General features: G+C 39.9%; 1 protein-coding gene across 2 annotated transcripts; it reads right to left on the reverse strand.

The window, feature by feature from the left end:
• Positions 1-705: 705 nt before the first annotated feature.
• On the reverse strand, positions 706-18698 carry brd8b (bromodomain containing 8b). 2 transcript variants are annotated; one of them, XM_042493018.1, is made up of 18 exons: positions 18637-18698; positions 17564-17660; positions 16397-16466; positions 16230-16279; positions 15982-16104; positions 15815-15895; positions 15491-15555; positions 14077-14249; positions 13436-13627; positions 12811-12904; positions 12347-12489; positions 11107-11545; positions 10982-11019; positions 10694-10893; positions 10223-10315; positions 9317-9385; positions 8733-9018; positions 706-2778 (listed from the first exon to the last, which is right to left on the reverse strand). In XM_042493018.1, the coding sequence occupies exons 1-18, from the start codon at positions 18653-18655 to the stop codon at positions 2719-2721; spliced, it is 2292 nt and encodes a 763-aa protein (XP_042348952.1). In that variant the 5' UTR covers positions 18656-18698; the 3' UTR covers positions 706-2718. The 2 variants fall into 2 exon arrangements, with proteins under 2 accessions (XP_042348952.1, XP_042348951.1); XM_042493017.1 differs by lacking the exon at positions 706-2778 and having other exon boundaries at positions 6617-9018.
• Positions 18699-19873: the final 1175 nt, after the last annotated feature.

The raw sequence follows: 19873 nt of genomic DNA on the forward strand, positions 1-19873 counted from the left end.
AGAGCTGAGTTGAAACGGAGAACCAAGGAGCTAATACAACAAAAGTAAAGTGTCAGGCAGAAGAAAACAGAATTTGTAAAAAAAATAAAATAAAAAATTTTGTATGGCTGTTTATAATAAAATATATATATAATAATGTAAATTAATATGCATAACAGAGAATTAAAAAGTTACTAAAATTACCAAGAAAAGTCACTGTCTTTTTGCTTAAAATAATCAAAATTGCACATTTACACAAACTTCCTGAAGTTATTGCATTCAGCGTTTGGGTTAATTTTACAGGTTATCAGTTGTAATATGATTGTTATGTACTGAATATAATCTGAAGTATCCATAAAATATGATCCTTAGTCAGGGTTGTAAATGGACCCAATGAAAGAAAAGGTGTTGGGGAACCACTGCTGTAGGTGCTACACTATGTATATTGTAAAACCGCTGTTTTCCCAACACAAAAACCATACATATTCATGACATCAGCTGCACACTACAGATTCCTGATACTTTGATTTCCACAACTTCTTTAGTCTCAAGTTGTTTACAATTTAGAAAAAAAGATTTATCTAAGTTTTACAGTGCCAGATTACATAAGACACTGAATGCAGCAGATTTCTACTAAAACTGATGCTGGAGTCCATGTTGCTCAAGACATACCTCCACCACGTGAAATAATTAAGCTAAACCAAATTCCACACAAGTCTAATATGATTTAGGTTTAGATCAAATAGTCTTTTTTATTTAACAAATGTACAACAGAACACATACATGTATCAGCTACCCAAACACAAAACTCTACATGATCCATCTCACAGGTACAAAACTTGCTTTTGTACTCCCATCTAACACACATTACACAAACATGTTTTTATGCTATCTACATAGCACAGTCTGGCTACATCCTAACTGACGAGTGGGGATGCATCAATACTATTTCAGCAACAACAACATCTGATGTTTCAGCCCATTAACCCACTGACACGCCTGTATGTGACATTACAGCCAACTATTTCTCAAAGAATATATCAGCTGACCTTCAGAAGCAGCTTTGGGTTTCCTTTCATCTCACTTCAGTGCGAAAAACAGTTGTTGACTTAGAATTTCTTGACTTTAATGTCTGTTGTCAACGTTATATTATTGTTACATGATTATGGTGGTTACTTTTAAGGACACTCCAACATCTGAGATTTTAAACTACAATCTTTTACATGTAAAAAAAAAAAAGAAAAAAAACATCATGCATTCACCACTTCCACCATAGCTTCGAAAGAAGCTGTCAATTTTTAGATGTATGGGTGTACTTGAATGCAAAAACTGGCTTCTGCAGTACCACACCAGAGTCCTGCATGGTGACTCACAAAAAAGGGGAATTTAGCAGGCACTAGCCTTTTTTGTCTTATTTTGTTTTTTGCGCTAACATGTAGGTCTATTCACAGGTGTTGGATGATAAATATAAAAAAGTAAAATGAAAATAACTGAATGTTTTAGAGTTGTATTCCCCTGACTGCTGACTTTGTGTGTCGGCTCTTTTAACGGGCGTGTTGACTGTTGAGATGTGCTGCTCGATACGATTACAATAAGCGAGAAATATTGATTTAAATTGTGTTTACTGAATTACCTCTGTTTTAAAAAATATAATTTTAGTGTCACATTTCAAACGTCTCAAAACAATCGCTTTACACATCTGCCGAGTTATTTGAACAGCACATGATCTTTACTGAATTTGCTGTCTTGGGTTGAGTTGTGTTCATCTTGTTTGAAAGGCTCGGGTCATATGTGGGTCTTTAAAAGTAGACCTGCACAGGACTCCATACCACCCACAATGGGTGTAAAAAAAGGCCACCGACTGTTAACTGTCGATCATTACATACTGCAGCTTTAACGGAAGCTGGCGCTGCATGAAGGAAGACAAAATGCTTTGGAAAAGGTTCAGCATTAATGTAAAATATGTGTAATTTGTGGTTAATGGACTAAAACAAATGGATTGAAACGAGCAGATCCACATTTCATGAATTTAAAAAGACGTCATTGTTTCATTGATGAAAAAGGCAAAAATTCCAGTTGTAAAAATGTGTAGTAAATCTGAAGTGGATTTCATTCTAACATTTTAACAGTGAAATTGTTATCTAGTTTCCGTGTGGTGTCAACCCAACATGCAGCACTGGTAATAGTTTTGAATTTGTGGAACTGCACATTTCGATTTGTATGTTGCGGTTTAGTCTCTTTACAGCCTACATGGCCGAGATCAATCAACTAGTATTAATGCATCCTTGATTCAACATGATCAAATCTGGCGAGTAGAGCTCATCCTGCTCTTCATCATTTGATCCCAAACAAACTTTTGCTGGTGAAAATGTTCTTGCTCTCTCTCACTCTTCTTCACTATTCCATCTCAGCAGAGGGAAAAGATGTACTACTACCTTTGCTGGTGAAATGATGCTTGGGGAAAGTGGAGTGAAAGCTCACGGCGCTGCATACGTACCAGTCTTATAAACTGGAGAAGAGGCTCTGTGCAGCTCTCTCAGACACACTAACATACTTAATTCTCTGCCAAGTTTCTACGCCAAAGTACAGATTAATAAGTGTGGATATACACTTACACGCACACATACACCAGGCACACAAGAGACTGCACAGTCCTCTTCACAAAACAACCAAAGTGACCAGTAAGTATTCAGCTCCACCTTCTCTAAATGACTCTCTGTGTCTCATGAAATCTCATTTCTATTTCTTCATTTTGAGGTCCGCCTCCATCGCACTGCGGCGACCCCTGGTGCCTCCGTCCTGTGGCAGAGAGACAGTCAGGAAAAGGCAGGGAAAAGGAAAGAGGGAGAGAGACAGAAAAAATATCACATAAGGAAGTAAAGGTCAAAGGTCAGTTGGAGTGAGTGAAGGGAGGCCCTGAGGGGGGCCTCCTCACGCGATTCAGCTCCGCACAAAAAACACAGCACAGTCCACCTCGGAAGGCTTCCTCCCCAAATGAAGAACAGAAAAAAAAGATGGTCAACAGAAAGGAAGATTTCAAAAGAAAAGAAGGAGAAAAGAAATTAGAAACATGCAGAGACACGGACAATCGCACATAAACAGAAAAACAAAGGAAACCGGTATGGGGTCATTAATCGAAGGTCGACGGAAGCTTGGGTGATGAAAGGTTACCTGATCCTCTGTGTGTGTGTGTGTGTGTGTGTGTGTGTGTGTGTGTGTGAGGTGAGGATATTGTGTCAAAACAGAACTTAAAGTTTATGAGGGTGACATTGACAGTGTGTGTGTGTGTGTGTGTGTGTGTGTGTGTGTGTAACTGTCAGAGAGAGGAAGAATGGGAGACAAAGAAGCCCTATATTTTTTTTTCCATACACACATCTAAACAGTTGATTGTGGGTACTGAGGGTGTGGTTCTTTTTGCTTCAGTACTACTGAGTATTTAATACTAAAGTGTGAGTACCTTAAAGGTCGTCTTTCACCTCGCCGTCATGGTTGTCGTAAAAACCTGATGGACCAAATAACTCACTAAAAACAAAGGAACGCTTGAGAAACGTTCCAAAGTCTAATGATGAAATCAGCGATGGGGTTCTACCAAGTAACAGAAGTTTTGGTTATTCACATGAAGGATTTGTGTATATTTCTGTCTGAGCTCTTCTCACTGGTTTGAGGTGACAGTTTGAAAAAAGTAACGTCACAAACTTTTCCACACCAATCAGGGTTTAGCAACATTTAAAGCTGGCAGTGGTGCGGTTGTTGCTTTTGTTGCCAGGCAACATCTGCCGGTCAAATCTGATCGAACCACACCCACACAGTCCTGATTATTTAGTAATTAGTGTTACAAAGACTTTAAATCATATTATCTTAAATTCTATATAGGGGTGGATTTCTCTCAACTGTTTCTTCTGTATGCTAAATGTTTGTGGGAGGGGGGTTTGTTGGGGTTTTTTTGTCATTTTGAAAAGTCACATTCCTATCAAGAGTTTTGACATGGTGGTAATCTATTTAATATTAAAATGAAAAAAAATACTTCCATTTTGATATCTTAGGGAATTGTCTTAGGAACCATGTTAAATATATGCAATTTAAATAATTTCATTGTTCAAAACGTAACCGTTTTTAGATATTTCACTTTTTGTGGTGTATAATGGATTTTTGAACCCAACACTCTGTAGATATTTGGCAGTTAAAAAATCCAATACTGTTGTTTGTAACAATTATAATTTCTTTTGACACACATAACACTTTATTAGCAAACAATTTTCAATCTTTAATGCAGTTTTGTCATCAAGATATAGACTGAGCGGGACCTTCAACAGCTTCCTGCGGGTCACACGATGTAATTGTGACACTTATTAAATGACCTCAAACCTAGTTTGGCATCACGGAGCTGCAATTTCTTGCTCCTTAAAGGCCAACATATTCACTGATACCAATACATCTATAATACTGTAAGCTAATTTTGGCCCTTGTATCAGCTTGGCTGACCATTGGTCTAATCTTAATCATAAGGATTTGGCAAAGAAAAGAATAGGCCACAATGATTTTAGATTTTAAAGATGATGAGTTGGATTTTGTAAATATTTAAGTTTAATTTTCAATTCATTGTTAGTTTTGAAAACAGTGGCAGAATTAACCAAAATGTTAAAATGTCATCCAGGCCGAAAAATTACCTGAAAGTTGAAGATGAAGTTGTTGAATTGTTACCGAATATTTGCACTTACAATATTACTGATCAACACCAATAACAAAGGTCACAACAGTACAGTACTGAGCTATTTTGCTTCCTTTAATGCCACTAAAATGAACCTGAATCGAGAGAAAGAGGAGGTGAGTGCAGGGAGATGTGTGCGGAGTGTGTTACATGTATGTGTGTGTGTTTGCGTTGACACAAGCATGTGCGGAGCGTGGCCTGGTTCTGGTGAGATCTGAGGGAGAACCTGAATACTTACAAAGAGAGAGAGAAGGAAAGCAGGAGAGGCCATTGGGACACTGTCCTGTAGGAGGACAAACATCGGAGTGAGAAAGAGAGAGAAAACACACACACATGTGCGTGAGAAAGCAAGTTTCATACAAGTCGGCGTCAAACAGGGAGGCACGCCGAGGAACGAGCGTCCTTCGACTGCTGCACGGCACATACACATACAAACACGTATTCACACAACATCAAAAACACCGACACACACTCAGAACTCTCATATGCGGGTTGTAAACTGTGAGATTGATCTATACAGACAAATACACAGACAGAATAAACACACCTGAGACAAGCAGGCGAGCACACTACCACACGCGCAAACACGACTTTAAAGGGACAGTTCAAAAATACAAATTTTTCCTCTCATCCGTACTGCTATTTATCTGTGCTATTTCGCGTCTTCTACTCAAAGCACAAAAAAATGCACATGAAAAACTTTCCAGAAATCATCCACCAAAGTATACCAGCCAACCGCATCACTGCACAGAAGCAAGTGTGCATCTCCTGCTACCTCACTGAGCTAACTGAGACTACAAGCTCAGCTGAGGAGGACGCCATTAACGTTTACATCTCACACCGTCACCAACAACAGCCTCTTGTCCGTGAGGAGATGCACACTTCCTTCTGCATGGTGATACAGATGGAGGGTGTAGCTCCGTAAAAAAAGAGTACGATTCATACATGAAACTGCTCACAACAAGGTCTGAGGGTTATCTTGAGTAACTGGGTCATGATTTCTGGAAAGAGACATTGCTGTTGAGCTTCTGAAATGTATTTTTGGGGCTCTGATTACAAGCCGAGTGCCAGCTACTTCCATTATATCTGAGAGAAATCAGACATCTCTACAGCTGATATCTCCAACACTCTGCAACTCACACCACAACAACCTGGACTGATAAACAGCCCTACGGGTAAAGGCAAAAATAGGCATTTTTGATTTGTGGGTGAACTGTCCCTTTAAGGCAGCTCACAAACACCATACTACAGTTCCCATCATGGCCCCTATATGAAAAATATAATGACTTTCATTCAGTTGGAGCACCTCCATTAACAATTTTTTTTTTTATGTTGTTCAGCTAAATGAAGTTCTAAAAAAGGCGTGAGTATCTAATTTCAACTCCAGCTTGCTGTGGAGAAGCAGCCCAACAAAAGATTAAAATAGTTAATAAATCTGTGGAGAATTTTGTACATCCTATAAACTATTAGCAAATTCCATCCATACTTCTTAATTTTCTAAGAAAATACTAAATTCCCAGATATTCCCTGTCCCTAACAGACATTTCTAAATTCCATGATACTTCAAAAATGCCATGACCAACAGAAATCCTGTTAGACACACACACTCACACACATACACACATACAACAGTACATAAGAACATTTGTTGCAGACGACAGCAGACAGGCAGACAGACAGCTGAGTCAGTGACAGGCAGGTGCAGACAGAAGCTAGTAAGAAGAGGTGCAGCCAACATGCAGGACACGAAGAAGCAGGGAAGTCAACACCAGGAATTGTTCCACTGAAGCACAACGTAGCGAGCCGCGAGGAGACGGACAACTGCACGAGTTGAACCCATGTCTCAAATGCCTTGTGTTTTCCACACTGTGTGCAAGGGCTTTTCCATTTCCCATTTAGCACATCAACAAGAGCAAAATACACCTCAAGTGAGCGTAAAAAAAAACTTTAATTGCAATGGAGGACCCTTTATCAAATTTTACCATTTCCAAAATACAATACTTCAAAATCCACAAATAATATATATTGATGGAAACATGGCTACCAGCTCAGCTGAGTCACACTTACATTACTCTGAGTGACGGTCGGCCACACATCAGCGTGGCACGATTCAGTTATACATAAGTGACTCCCCTGAAAACAAAGGTTTCAAAACATCTTTCCAAAGGACTACAGTTGAAAATAAGCCTGATGGCTAACAGTGGCACATTTACAGAAATGTTGTGTGTTGTCCTTATAAATAAAATAAAAAATAAAAACATAAACACAAGAGGGTTCATCTCAAGGGGTTCATCAGAATAAATAAATAAACTTGTACAAAATGAAAACACTGAGTGTTTAGTTCCAAAAAGTTGAACAGAGATTTTTAAATTCATAAATGTAGCCTGGAGTCAGCAGGCGTGACGTCCTGAGGTATGTTGCTCAGTGTTATATCATGTTGAGTGAATGTTAAATTTGATTGAATAATTTTGCAGAGCGGAGGGTGAAACTGTTACTACTATAATCTCAGACAGTTCAAGGTCGTTTTAGTCACATTAGCAAACTGTCCCGTGTTGATGGAAGGTAGAAACACACAGACTTTATCAGTGGTGATTAATACTTTGAGAGGATTGATCTGTAAGGGACACAGCAAGAAATCTGAACACGGCCATGTCAACCCAAATGCCCCGACTCTGTAATATGATGGTGCTGTTGCTACACCGTGATGTCAGTCATCAGGATCAAGCAAGACATGCAGAGCATTAGGCAGGTGTAGCTACTGAGACACGACGGGTATGAGAACCACACTGACCCTACGGTCAAATAATTAAATCTGTGACTCTATTCCACAACTATGGCAACCACGGTTCCCTATGAACAGGGACTGTGCAGGATGACTTTCCACAATCAATAACTGACCCGTCCAACAAACAGTAACATTCTGCTAAGTAATAAGAGAACTGTTTCGAGTTTAAAACTCTGTATAAAAGCAACATTTGAAGAGGGGCTTTGATGTGATGTGATGCTTTGCTTTATCTTTCTTTTTTTCTGTAAATGATGAAAAATGTAGAAATTTAATTTGAGTATGTGGGGAAGGGCTGGGATTGAATACGTTTTTATTCCTTCTCACTCTTTTTCGTATTTAGACATTTCTTCTGCTTTGTGTTTTTCATTGTTTGTACTTATTATTGCTTTGTTCTTATGGCGTTCTGTTTTTGTGCAATATTTGCTTTGTTTCCTTTTTACATGTCCGAAAAAAACCCCAAATCAAATCAAACTGTTACTGGAAGATGTTTTCCTTGGCTGTATATTCATTTATCTTTACACGTGTTACATGGTGTAAACGCACAGAAGTAGGACGATATATAAAACAAGTTCAAAGGTTGATGCGATTTCTTTTTTGCATCTTCATAACTATCTAAAGAGATGGAAAGTGTTAACTGGAATGGTTACAAAAGTCGGTCCATATCGGAGACCTTTCACCACCTGTAAATAATCACATTAATTAATGCTTTGCACACCCACACTGGTGCTTTCAGTTATTCTGATCAGACCTCTTCTCTGGTTAAAATCGGTTGGAACTACTGTATGTAGTGATTTTGCAAATATCACTTATGGACAGTTTTATTACTATTCTGTTGCTAGGGAAAAGAGTTTTGGGTCCCTGATTACTTCCTGTCAGCTACTGCGATGAAAAACATTTCAACAGGAAATAGAGGAACATTTAGACTGCTTACGTTTTCTCAAGTTCAAAATTTCCATAAAAAATGTTTAATAAGCACACCAGAGAAGAAGTTTATTCTCAAAAATAAGCAAAAACACCCGAGTGAGTGGACAGTGGGTGCTTACGACACCTTGATTCTTCATACAGTAGCTCCTCCATATCCATAAATGTCTTCCTGGCTCGCTGTTGATATTTTGACACTCAACACATTTCACAGTTGAGTTTCAAAGAAACGGAGACACTTTTGGTTTTGGAGGTTTATAGTGTGCTTCAACAAAATCAGACTTGTTCGACATTTTTAAAGGAATTCCAGTTTGAACCCAAACAAAACGTCCAACCCACCTTCTCGGCCGGCTCTCCTGGTTTTCGGTTTCCCTCCCTGCCGCGGAGGCTCTTAGCGGAGATGGCGCTCTCTGAGGTCTGCATGATGAGCTGGGTGGCCAGGAACTGCTGGACGTGCTCCAGGACATCACGTTGCATCTCCAGCGCCATGTGGTACACGTCGTGGTCCGACGAGTTGTACATGACGGCATTCTGAAACATCAGCATGATGTCGCGCTGGAACTCGGCTGTAGTGCGGATCACGCCGGACTCAATATTCTTTTTGATGGCTGACAGGTCCATGGGTCTGGAGCAGGAAGGAGGGAGCAACAGGGAGTATGTGTTTATTAAACTGTGTGTTTACCGCAAACAATCAACATTATTTACTATTACTGATATTACACTGTTTAAATAAAGTTCGTTATTATTTGCGGCAAAGGAGAGTTCATTGGATCTGATTTGCTTTATTTAGCACATATAAAAAATGACAATATTATTCATTTTAGTGGCACATGAATGCGCTTAATACACTCCTGTCAAATTCTATTCATATGTTCGTGCATGTGAGATGTAATTTGACAACAAAAGCATCTGTGTGTTCTTACCTGTGTACGATGCTGTGGTAACCAGGCGCGATGTCATCTGACACAGGCTGCAGGAAGACACTGGCGTACCTGAGAGAAACATCAAACCATGACACTGTAAAACAAAACACCAGTTGCCCTTTAACTGTCGGGCGAGAGGCTTTTTCTATAGTGCTTTTGTTCCACATCAGACCATATTTTACAAGTCTAAACTAAGTCTGCAAAAAAATGTATTTTTTGCAACTGGGGGAAAAATCTTTCGAGCTAATTCTATTTTGCTGTGAACCCTAAGCAGTTTAAGTTCGCCAAAAGGCAAAAAAAAGCAACAGAATGCTGAATAAACAACTAGTAGAATGTAGACGTAGGCAAATTCCAGTGTCACGTTTATTTTTGTGCTTTTTTAACAAATCTTTGGCCGCTATCGAATATAAGCTGTGATTTTAGTAAAAGTGACACGTTACTTTTCTGTTTGCAGGCTGAAGTGACCACTGACACTACCCAGGTCATGCCTTTCATGGTTCTGGGAATGTGGGAGCTTTATTCACTTTAGGAAGACTTCACATTCTTCAGTTGCATAAAAACGTATAAATTGTGGGACTTTTCAGTCAATGTTGACCTTTTTTAGGCAAAAATATATAAACACCCTCATGAAACTAAAACAAAATAGACTGATTTAGTAACATCCTGTTGGAGAATAACATTTACAAAAAACATAACCAGCTGAATTATGAAATAAAGGTGGAAAAAAATAAATGAATGGACATATATTCCGTCAATACTGATTACCCTAAAGAAGTTTTGTTTCATTTGATGACACGTGACAGCTCATTGCAATCAGGATGGTTGTGTTTTGCTAAAAAAGGAAATTATTTTTTAAGTATTTTGTCAAACAGAGACATGGATTTGGTGCTGAGGTTGAAGTTCCACCTGTGGTTGGCTGCGGCTCTCCACACGAGCATTATGGCTTTCTTCCAGATCTTCTGGGCCTGCACCGCCTCCTGGTCCTCGCCACATGTGGATCTAATGACGAGAGGTAGAGGAAGTGGGGACAGAGTGGGAACCAAGAAAGGGTTGTGAAGTGGAAACAAGAAGTAGAAGAAAAATCAGAAGCAAAAAACAAAATGACACACTGTTAGAATTCTTTATGTCAGCAGGCAAAGACTGCTGAGCTCGGAGAAACGTGTGAATCTGAGTCAAAGGTCACAACATGAATGCTCATGATGTCAGCTAAGCTTTATCTACTTTTAGAGCAGCATTTAACCTAAAATAGCTTGTTGCGGTTCAGGCAGGGGTTACCTTAGGACATGACCCTGGATTCACAATTTAGTATTCCATATTACCCAGCAGATGAAAAGGGTTTTTATGACACAGTCATCATGAACACACGTGGACACCTACAGCTGGGACGACGAGGCCGGGCTGCTGGCCAGAGAATCCGCTGTGTAGCGTTGGGAGGGCGGGCCGTAACCATCTTCGCTCTCGCTTGCCGCCCGCTCCACCTCCGACAGATAGGGACCCTCGCCCTCCCCACACTCCTCCTTCAGCTCCATCCCTTCGTCTGGGTCGCCCTCACTCCCCGCCTCCTCCTCCTTCACCTCCTGGATTCAAGAACACACAGGATGTAGAGTGAAATCCCTGAGTAACACAAAGGTCACACATGTGTGTGCGTGTGCTTAAGTGTGTTACCTTGGACTCTTTCCCTGAAACAGAGCTGTCCTCGGAATCTGGGGGACACAAATGAGAAGGGGATTACAAAAATATATTGAAGCATAATAACTGTGTGTGTAAATCTATATAGTTACAGCACCCACCCAGGCAGGGCGGGTTGGGCTCCGGCTGGCTCCATTCCTCTCCTTCACTTTTGACCGTCGCTTCACTGGCCTCCTTCCCTGCTGCCCCCTCCTCCGTGACTTCACTTCCTGTTGCACCGTCGTCAGAGGTGACAGACGAGGTGACGTCACTCCCCGTCACCTCAGGTCCTTCACAGTTTCCCTTCAGCTGTTGTTCTCTTTTAGTTTCCGGTTGATTCTGGGGCTCTATACTGGCAGGAATCAGGGCTGATATCGCGGCCGCATCCTGTGGCTCCTGTGTGGGGTCGGGGTCTTGGACTGTGGGCGCTGGGTCTGAAGCCTTCAGCTCCTGCGTCTCCCAGGGGCCGGGGAGGGTGTGTCCTTCTGAGACAGCTTCTTCACACAGAGAGAGAGCTGCTTCCACTGCTGCTGCGTCCAAGGCCTCCACAGAGTCATCCACCTGGGACAGAGAAGGGCAGGACCAAAAACACTGAATAATCAAGCAGCAAATATGATTTAGAGAACATTTATTACAAAATGCTGTACCTTCAAGTATTGTTACGCACTCACACTTTGTCACAACAGTGACATTTGATTTTTTGCACACATTAAGTATACGATAAAGCACCTGAAATACTGAGGAAATTTCATATGTCTCTGCAGCTTGTAAACTTGGAAAAAACACCCCAAATGGCACCAAATAGGGAGTAATCATTAATAAAACAGCAGCAAATTTCTCTTTGGTGTCCAGTATAAGAGGAAAAATGAAAAGGCTGGTGTTTAACTGTGTTTAACTACTGCAAGTAAATCCAATCACATTTATTTTACATAGCACCAAATCATAACAAAGCTCTCTAGGGACATTTTTGGAATAGAGCAGGCCTATATATATTTATATTTATATTTAATTTACAGAAACCCAACAATTCCCCCATGAGAAAGCACTTGACGACAGCGGCGAGGAAAAACTTCCTTTTAAGAGGCAGAAACATTGACCAGGACCAGGCTCAAAGTGGATGGCTGTCTGCTTTGACCGGTTATAATACATGCAGTGTGTTACTCCTCTACATATTGGTAAAGTAAATATTATCTGTTGATGTCTGTCCACTAACACTTTCATCACTGAACAGATTCACACTTTCGTCTAACATACTCCCTAATTAACAGAAATGAAAAAGGCAACCGTCCATCCTGATCATGCCTGCGTCTTTCACGGTGACTCAGACAAACTGATGTTTTTTCAAATAAACACAGTATGTACCTTCTCCTCTATGATGGCAATGATTTCTCCAACTGTCTCCAGGTCCAGTTCGTCCCCCATATAAGACACAGCTACAAGGTCCTCCTCTACTAACCCGGTCTCCTCACCGAGCTCTGCCTTCACTGCAGCTTCTGCATCACCCTCTGCAAGCAAACACACACACACACACACACACACACAGAGGAGTAAATAAGAACATAATTAAAACCTGCAAAGTTGTCAGAAATTATTAGGTCTGAACACAGAATAATTATCTTCTGTACACCATGAACATTGCAGGCCAAGATATTTGATCTTCATCTTTCTATTGTATTTTTCAAAAACCACAGAACCACAAACTCATGCAGTAGTGAAAGCCACCTGTGCACTTAGCTAAAATGGCAGAGTCAGGTAAGGGTAACGCAGTAAGAAACACGAGTGTGAGTATTCATGTGCATGCACAAACATGTTATGAAAGATCATACCTGTGATGACATCATGACCAGGCGGTAAGGCGGTGGCTGCGGTGGCTGTCTGCACTCCGTTTGTGAGGCTTCCAGCAGAGTCTCCCTCCCCGACCTGGCATCAGTGAACACAAGAATGACACAAAAGTGAGCTTTTAATCCAGAACCACTGACTTTTAGACCCACTGGGGAGAAAAATACGATATTGACTGACAGTAAATAAGAATGTTGCTGCCTGTGAATCATTTCTGCTTTCAAAAAAGTCACCAAAGCGATGAATGTGTGTGATGATATGATAAATATGCTCTGAGAATGTTGATATTATCATGTGGGAATATTCATAAGACTGTGAGTTACATCTACATCCTCATTTAGCTCAACCAGACACTTCAAATAATTTAAATATAATGATTACCTTTTGTACTGTGTACTGGCCCTTCAAAGGTATTCATACAGTATGTAGTGTGTTTACAGTGGCGTTCCAATAAGTGGTGTTTATAGTGTATATCACAGGGAGAATTAAATTCAGCATATTTGAGGCATTTCCAACAGAGTCTTGCTAGCTGCTTCATGATTTTATACAGTTTTGACCTTCTGGTATCCTTGTAGTTTTGGGTGTTATGATCCAAACTGAGCTGGCTCTTACCAGGCGGGGGCTGGCCGAGATGAGGTTGCCTTTTTTCAGCAGTTCTGACAGGAGAGGCGAGGGCGGTGGCGTGGCCTTCTGCGTTAGGAGCCTCTTTTGTGCTGAGTCATCGACTAAAGCGGCCAGGCCTCCATCTTTGGGCCCTGGGCCTGGAGCATCCGTCGCTGGTAGAAACACTCCGACCCCCTGGGCCTGGCAGAGTCAGCAAAGACTCAGTGAGAGTGGTTGGCACAGTGAGCTGCAATATCTCAAAACTCTTTCCTTCCAGAAGGGGCTGGGATTGCCAAAAACACCATAATGTGAGGTTATCTTTTTCCACTGACTCATGATGAAACAAGTTGGAGATGCAGAAAGGCACTTTTTTGGAATAAATTTCAAGATACTATTGAAAATAGACACACCTAGGACTTTGATTAGACCAGCAGACTTAACATTATATGTGGAAAAACCCCAAATCTATTAAAGCTATGCCTTAATTACACTATGTTCTGTAAAATTAATTTCCAAAAAAAAGATGATATAAATATGTCTTTGCTAGATAAAGAAAGCCTTACTGAGCACATTTTCTCTCAGTATCAGCGTGTCATCACTACTTAATGATTATTTACGGCAAACACTGTTTTATGTGAGTATGTTCTTACAACTGAGTGGGTGATGGTGGTGGTGTCATCGGAGGCAACACATCCTGTATCCATGGGCGGCGTGGGGGCCGAAGAGTCTGCCTGAGAGTCCATGGTGGGGGGGCTGGCACCCAGAGGAGAACGTACTGTTACACTGGGCAGACGCTTAGGTGTGTTTTTCACCGCCTGACGAGCTGTGATGGAGAGAGGTCAGAGGAGGTGAGAGAGAGAGAATGCATCAATGTGTTTGTTTTTAAGTGAACTCTGCTCAAGGAAACAAACCTCAGCACAGAAACCATGAGCAAGGCATCATGTGAAAGCACAGTCATGTCTGCCCAAGCACATGAGAGAAACAATCCCTTGTCTTACAAAAAACCCAACATATCAAGAAGATGACAGAGCAAAGTATTCCATTAATTTCAGATATGTTGCATTTAGACTGGAAAAGTCTTCACTGGAATGTGGATTTCTATACATGATACCATCTTCTTGGAATATTATATATATATATATATATATATATATATATATATATATATATATATATATATATATATATATATATAATATATATATGACCTGCACACTCCATTCAGACAAATATTCGTACCTGACAGAATGACCTACACCATATTCAGATACATTTCTACAGGTAGTGGTTCATTCAGACAAATATTCGTACCTGACAGAATGACCTTATCCAAATTCAACTGCACTTATACAAGCATTCGTCCATTCTGTTGGATATCTGTGCCTGACAGGATGACCTATTCAGCATTTGTATACCGTGCTGAGAGATTTCTCAAAGCCGAGAAAGTTAAGCACAGCAGTGAATTCTGCACACTTTGCTCATGATGTACTAGTATTTTGTAAACAGATACAGTTTGTTCAGGCATCCTTACTTGCTGTGTTCACTTTGTTTCAAGTTTTTAATTTACAGAGTGAACAAAAATTTGAATGCAAATAATGAAACTGCTGTTGCCCTCTGCTATTGGACTGAAGTCCACCATGCCAATAAGTCATCCCGGGAGTTGTGTCTGTTAGGGGTATTTTCGGTGTGAACCACGGAGCCTGAAAAAAAATTCTAGAGGAAACACTGCATGTAATACACTGACTATGGGTAAGTATTTCATACAACCCCACTTTAATGAATATATATTGCTGTACTGTTTGTTAAATGTTTATTTTTGTAAACGGCAGATATTTTATTTGTAAAGCTCTCGCACCTTGAAAAATGTTTGTATTTGGCAAAAGAACATGTTGACAGAAATCTAGTGAAGTTAATCATAATTGGTACACCTCCAAAATCTTTCTCACAGCATGCCAGACCATGACACAATGGCAACGTGCATCATGGAGTAAGTTCCAACAATAATCCAAAATATTCAGATTGACATATTTCAACAGGCCTCCACAGTGAGCAGACTGAACCTACCTTGGTACGCTGCTTCTGTGGCTTTTCTCTTCTGTTCTGCTTCCTCCTCGTCCTGCTTCTTCTTTCTAGGTGTGGGAAAATCAAACTGTTTAAATTTGGGAAGATGGTATATGGGATGGTATAATGGCAAAATGAAGTAGTACGATGGCTAAAAAGCTGCAGAACCATATGTGTGACCCCCTCTCCCATGCTTTGTAATGACAACTGTTTGCATGTCGTTGAGCAAGAGACTGTGTCCAAAATCATTCTCTCTTACTACCCTCAATGTCAGATTTTTCTGGTTAAGGTCTCCTTATCAAACAGAGGAACTGATCGGAGTCTTACAGTGTGATCTCTGCCCAGAGCTCCTTCAGCTGGGAGTCCATGTGACCCGTCTGTATCAGATCCACCTCCTTCTTTAACTTCCTGTTAGAACACGTGAGGGTTAAAGGTCATGTCTCATAGTGCTGAATCATCTTTTAAATGATCTTCTTTTAAGTGTGTGTGTGTACCTGTATTGCTCCTGTGAATCTCGCAGTAGTTTTTTCAGTTCCTCTATCCTCTCTGTGGTTAGCCTACGGACAATGACATCCTCAATGGTTTCCACTACCTCACCCTTCTCACCACGCTTCCGCCTGGGGGACACAAACACTTGAAGTCAACTCAGAAAATACTTTACCCACAGGAAAAAACAAACGTGAAAACACGTTATTGTAATTCTGCACATAGGTGTGTGTCAGCGATGTGTTATTATACTGACTTTGGTGCTTCTGTGGCCTCCAGCAGCTCAGAGTATTGTGAGGCACAGTGCTGAGAAACAGAGAGAAAATGTGGCGAGTGTTAATCGCGGCCCAAGTGGAGCTCAGCATACTTATCTGCTCATATGAAAAATTAAGAAAATGTTGTGTAGGTCTGTGGCTCTCTCACCTTTTGTGAGAACCAGTCAGGTGGACGGCCAGGCTCTGAGAAAGGCTTGATGGCTCTACTTACAGACACCCTAAGAAAGAGAGAAATTTCTCAGAATGAAGACATTTATGGAAGAGAGAAATCTGAAAATAACTGATTAAATAAATGCATTCAAATTAGGGAAACAAATTAAATGAAACAAGTGAAAAAACCTCATGATCATTTGAGCATCGGCACATTTAATTGAAAACCTAAAATACTGAGCAGTATTATGCAACAACAGCTATCGAAAGGATTCTTATCAGTGTTTTCTTTTTCTTAAACTGTTCAGCCAACACATTCTTTACAACAAAAAAACATTAAAAATCGTTTATTGATAATGTGTCATGTAGCACCAAGTTAGGTACTAACTGCCACCATTCAGACACTATAAGTTGCCCAAGTCTGACCTCTAGCGGTGAGAGTTGAGACTAACAAGACAAGTAGTAACAAAGGATGATAATAACCAGATAATATATGTGTGTTAATTTACTCATGAGTTTCTCACAATAAATAAATCCACCTGCATTCATGGTTTAACACTCTTTTTTGCTAAAGACGATAGGAATGTTTGAGAAGTCAAATATAACTGGCATAAACTGTGTGGGCAAACAGCATCTATTATGTACTTAAATTTATACTTTGCCCTTTTTATATCATCGAGATGGTAGACTCTTACATACTCGGCTGATTTTCTATCCCTAATAATGTTGCTAACACAAAACTCCCTTCTATCCATGTTGCCTCCTGACTATACTTATATGTTTGGATGTACTAATACTATAAGCAGAAATTGCCATTGAGGCTAAATCATGGACTGATCACAAGACTAACTGATTAAAGACAATGTGATTGAATGTGTATCAGTATGGATGCTTGAGAGAACTTCAATGACGCCTTAACGTAATACAACTGAATGTGCATATGTGGAGAAAAAAACGCCATGTTGTAAACAGCGTGTTTTGTGATGAATCTGATGTACATAACACACACTTAGTTACAGTGTGTGTGTGATGAATATGATGTACAGAATTTTGGAGCCCACTTTTTTTCTTTTTAATACACTTATTTATTTTGTCCTGTTTTCTGATTATCTGTGGCTGCTCCCTTTGTGAATAACAAAAACAATTGAGTAAGTTGACTTCTTACCAGTTTTGGTCACCACTCCTCATGACAGAGGAGGCCAGGCACAGTTTCTCCCTGACTGACCATGGCTCTGTTGGCCCTACATTCAGTATCTTGTGTTCTGTGGGGATAAAAGCACAAACATACAGTCGATAATCAGATATCGAGGGATTCTTTGCAGCCAGTGGTAAATGAAATGCTTTATTTTAGGGCACAAACAAAGACTCAGTAAAGTCCACAAACCGGCAAACATAAATCCCAGAACAAATACATCTGGTCCATTTTGCTAAAACACTGAGCGGTCACTGTATTAAACCGCTTTGTTCAGTTTCCATCTGTCATTAAATAGCTTTAACACATAGCATATTCACACAAATGTCCATAAAACCTATATCACGAATAAAAAGGACAATGTAATGCGTAAAGAATCTTCTGTAAGAGCTGATAAACAAATGCGTCTTCATTTCAGTTTCCAGGTTAATTAACAGGATGAGTCTCAGCATAAGAACCGTTATCTGTATTGTTTTGTTGTTTTTCCGGAGCAGTAAGTAACACATACAGTAGCTACATAAAAAGACTGTCCCAATACAACCCAAATGCACCAAACAGTCTGAGATGAATGAACTAATAATAATAATACGATAGCCCCGCTGGTTAGCTCACTGTTATGTTTATATTGTTGATCAAAGTTAGCTAGCTAGCTACTGTTAGCTAAATTGGATTGTTGTCATTAATTTGCTAGCTTGTATCGTGTTTAGAGGATGCTTCTGGGACTTATTATAGCTCTTCTCATTTCTGTAACACGTGCTGGAGGTTAAATACAAAAATAAAACTAACTAAAATAATGAGAATAAGCCGTAGCGCAGCAAAAATAAATTGCCATACACTTAATAGACTAACATTTAGCGTTAGCTTAGCATTGTTGATTACGGGGGACACATTCACGAGACACACACCGTTCACGGTGTAACGTTAACGTTTTATCACTACTTGGTCCAAACGTTTCAAATGAATCGCGTGGTTTGGAGTTTGCTTTATGTTAGTTTTTGCTATAAAATTACGATTAAATCGATAAAGAGTTGGAAAATATTACTCACTGCCGATACCGCTCGCCATTTCTTTTGTGCTAAGGCCGTGAGCACAACTTCCGCCGGACAGGTTTCAGTGGTACACATGTGAACTAAGAGGGGAAAGGTGAAAATACCGAAATTCATCAGACGGACTGCAACTGCAGTCAGCACAGATTATTAAATATAAAATATGAAATAAAAGTAAATAAATAAACAACCCCGTTTGAGTTTGGTTTAGAAAAACAGACTTTTTTTTTTCCATTTTCAAGTCTAACAAGGCATTAAGTAATTAATTAGCGATTTGATTCCTCTAAGAACCTAACTATGGCTGGTGTTTCTACTCTCGGTGTTAAATGAGTGCGAAAACACCAATTACATCTTAACCAGAAGTGTCACAAGCAGATGATTATTGTGTCTTATCAGACAACAAGAGCGGTGTTGTGAGAAATACTGTAGACAAAATTTTAGAAATATTGAGTCTAGGTACCTAATCGCACCTTTACCCCATTAAAACATCTTTGTCCTCACACACAGACACACACACACGTATTTTTAATTTTAACTACATTTAATTTTTTTTTTCTGGGCATTTACAGTATACCCACCTATCAGCTATAAGGCCAGTGAAATATATAGGCTTAGGTAACTACACTCACATCCTCTACATTATCCTACCAATCTAGTACCATACCCACTTTGTCAACTACCAAAAAACTACTGACCTTATACATTTAACAGGCAAAATGAAATTTTCTGAAACTGCTTTCCCCCTAAGCGAAAGCCTAAAAGCCGTTTCAGACCCCTCTGTACATTGTCAGGAATATAACACAGGTGGAGACATATTAAATCCTTTTGAATTTAATGTGATTTCTTTCTTTAATGTCTTGTTTTATTTATCAAAAACTCTCAAATTTAGAGAAAGCAAGTCTGATACATATCAAAATCAACTTAGAAACAAACCATGTGTATTTGTAGACTATTAACATCTCCACAGATCATTGTTCTCCCTAACTGTCCAGAAACAATTCGGTGGGTGTGATCTACCCTGGTTGTGAATTCAGAGCAGTCCCAATAGGGCTTTCATCACCTGTGATAATTCCAGTGCTGGATGAGGATTTAAAGAGTCATAGTCAGTTGTTTAAGACACATCCAAAAACATGTGCCGGGAGCTGCCTCTTTTTCAAGTTTCAGGTTGTATTGTCATTAAGCTATACAAAACAATGCAGTAGTGTACAATGAAATGCAGGTGTAGTCCCTTCCATGC

This window comes from Plectropomus leopardus, chromosome 9, assembly GCF_008729295.1.
Source record: "Plectropomus leopardus isolate mb chromosome 9, YSFRI_Pleo_2.0, whole genome shotgun sequence".
NCBI lineage: Eukaryota > Metazoa > Chordata > Actinopteri > Perciformes > Serranidae > Plectropomus > Plectropomus leopardus.

Coding starts and splice junctions, on each gene's coding strand:
- brd8b (XM_042493017.1), bottom strand. Junction 15,556..15,814: donor CTCTGGGCAGAGATCACACT/GTAAGACTCCGA, acceptor TCCCACACCTAG/AAAGAAGAAGCAGGACGAGG. Junction 14,250..15,490: donor CACAGAAGCAGCGTACCAAG/GTAGGTTCAGTC, acceptor TCTCCATCACAG/CTCGTCAGGCGGTGAAAAAC.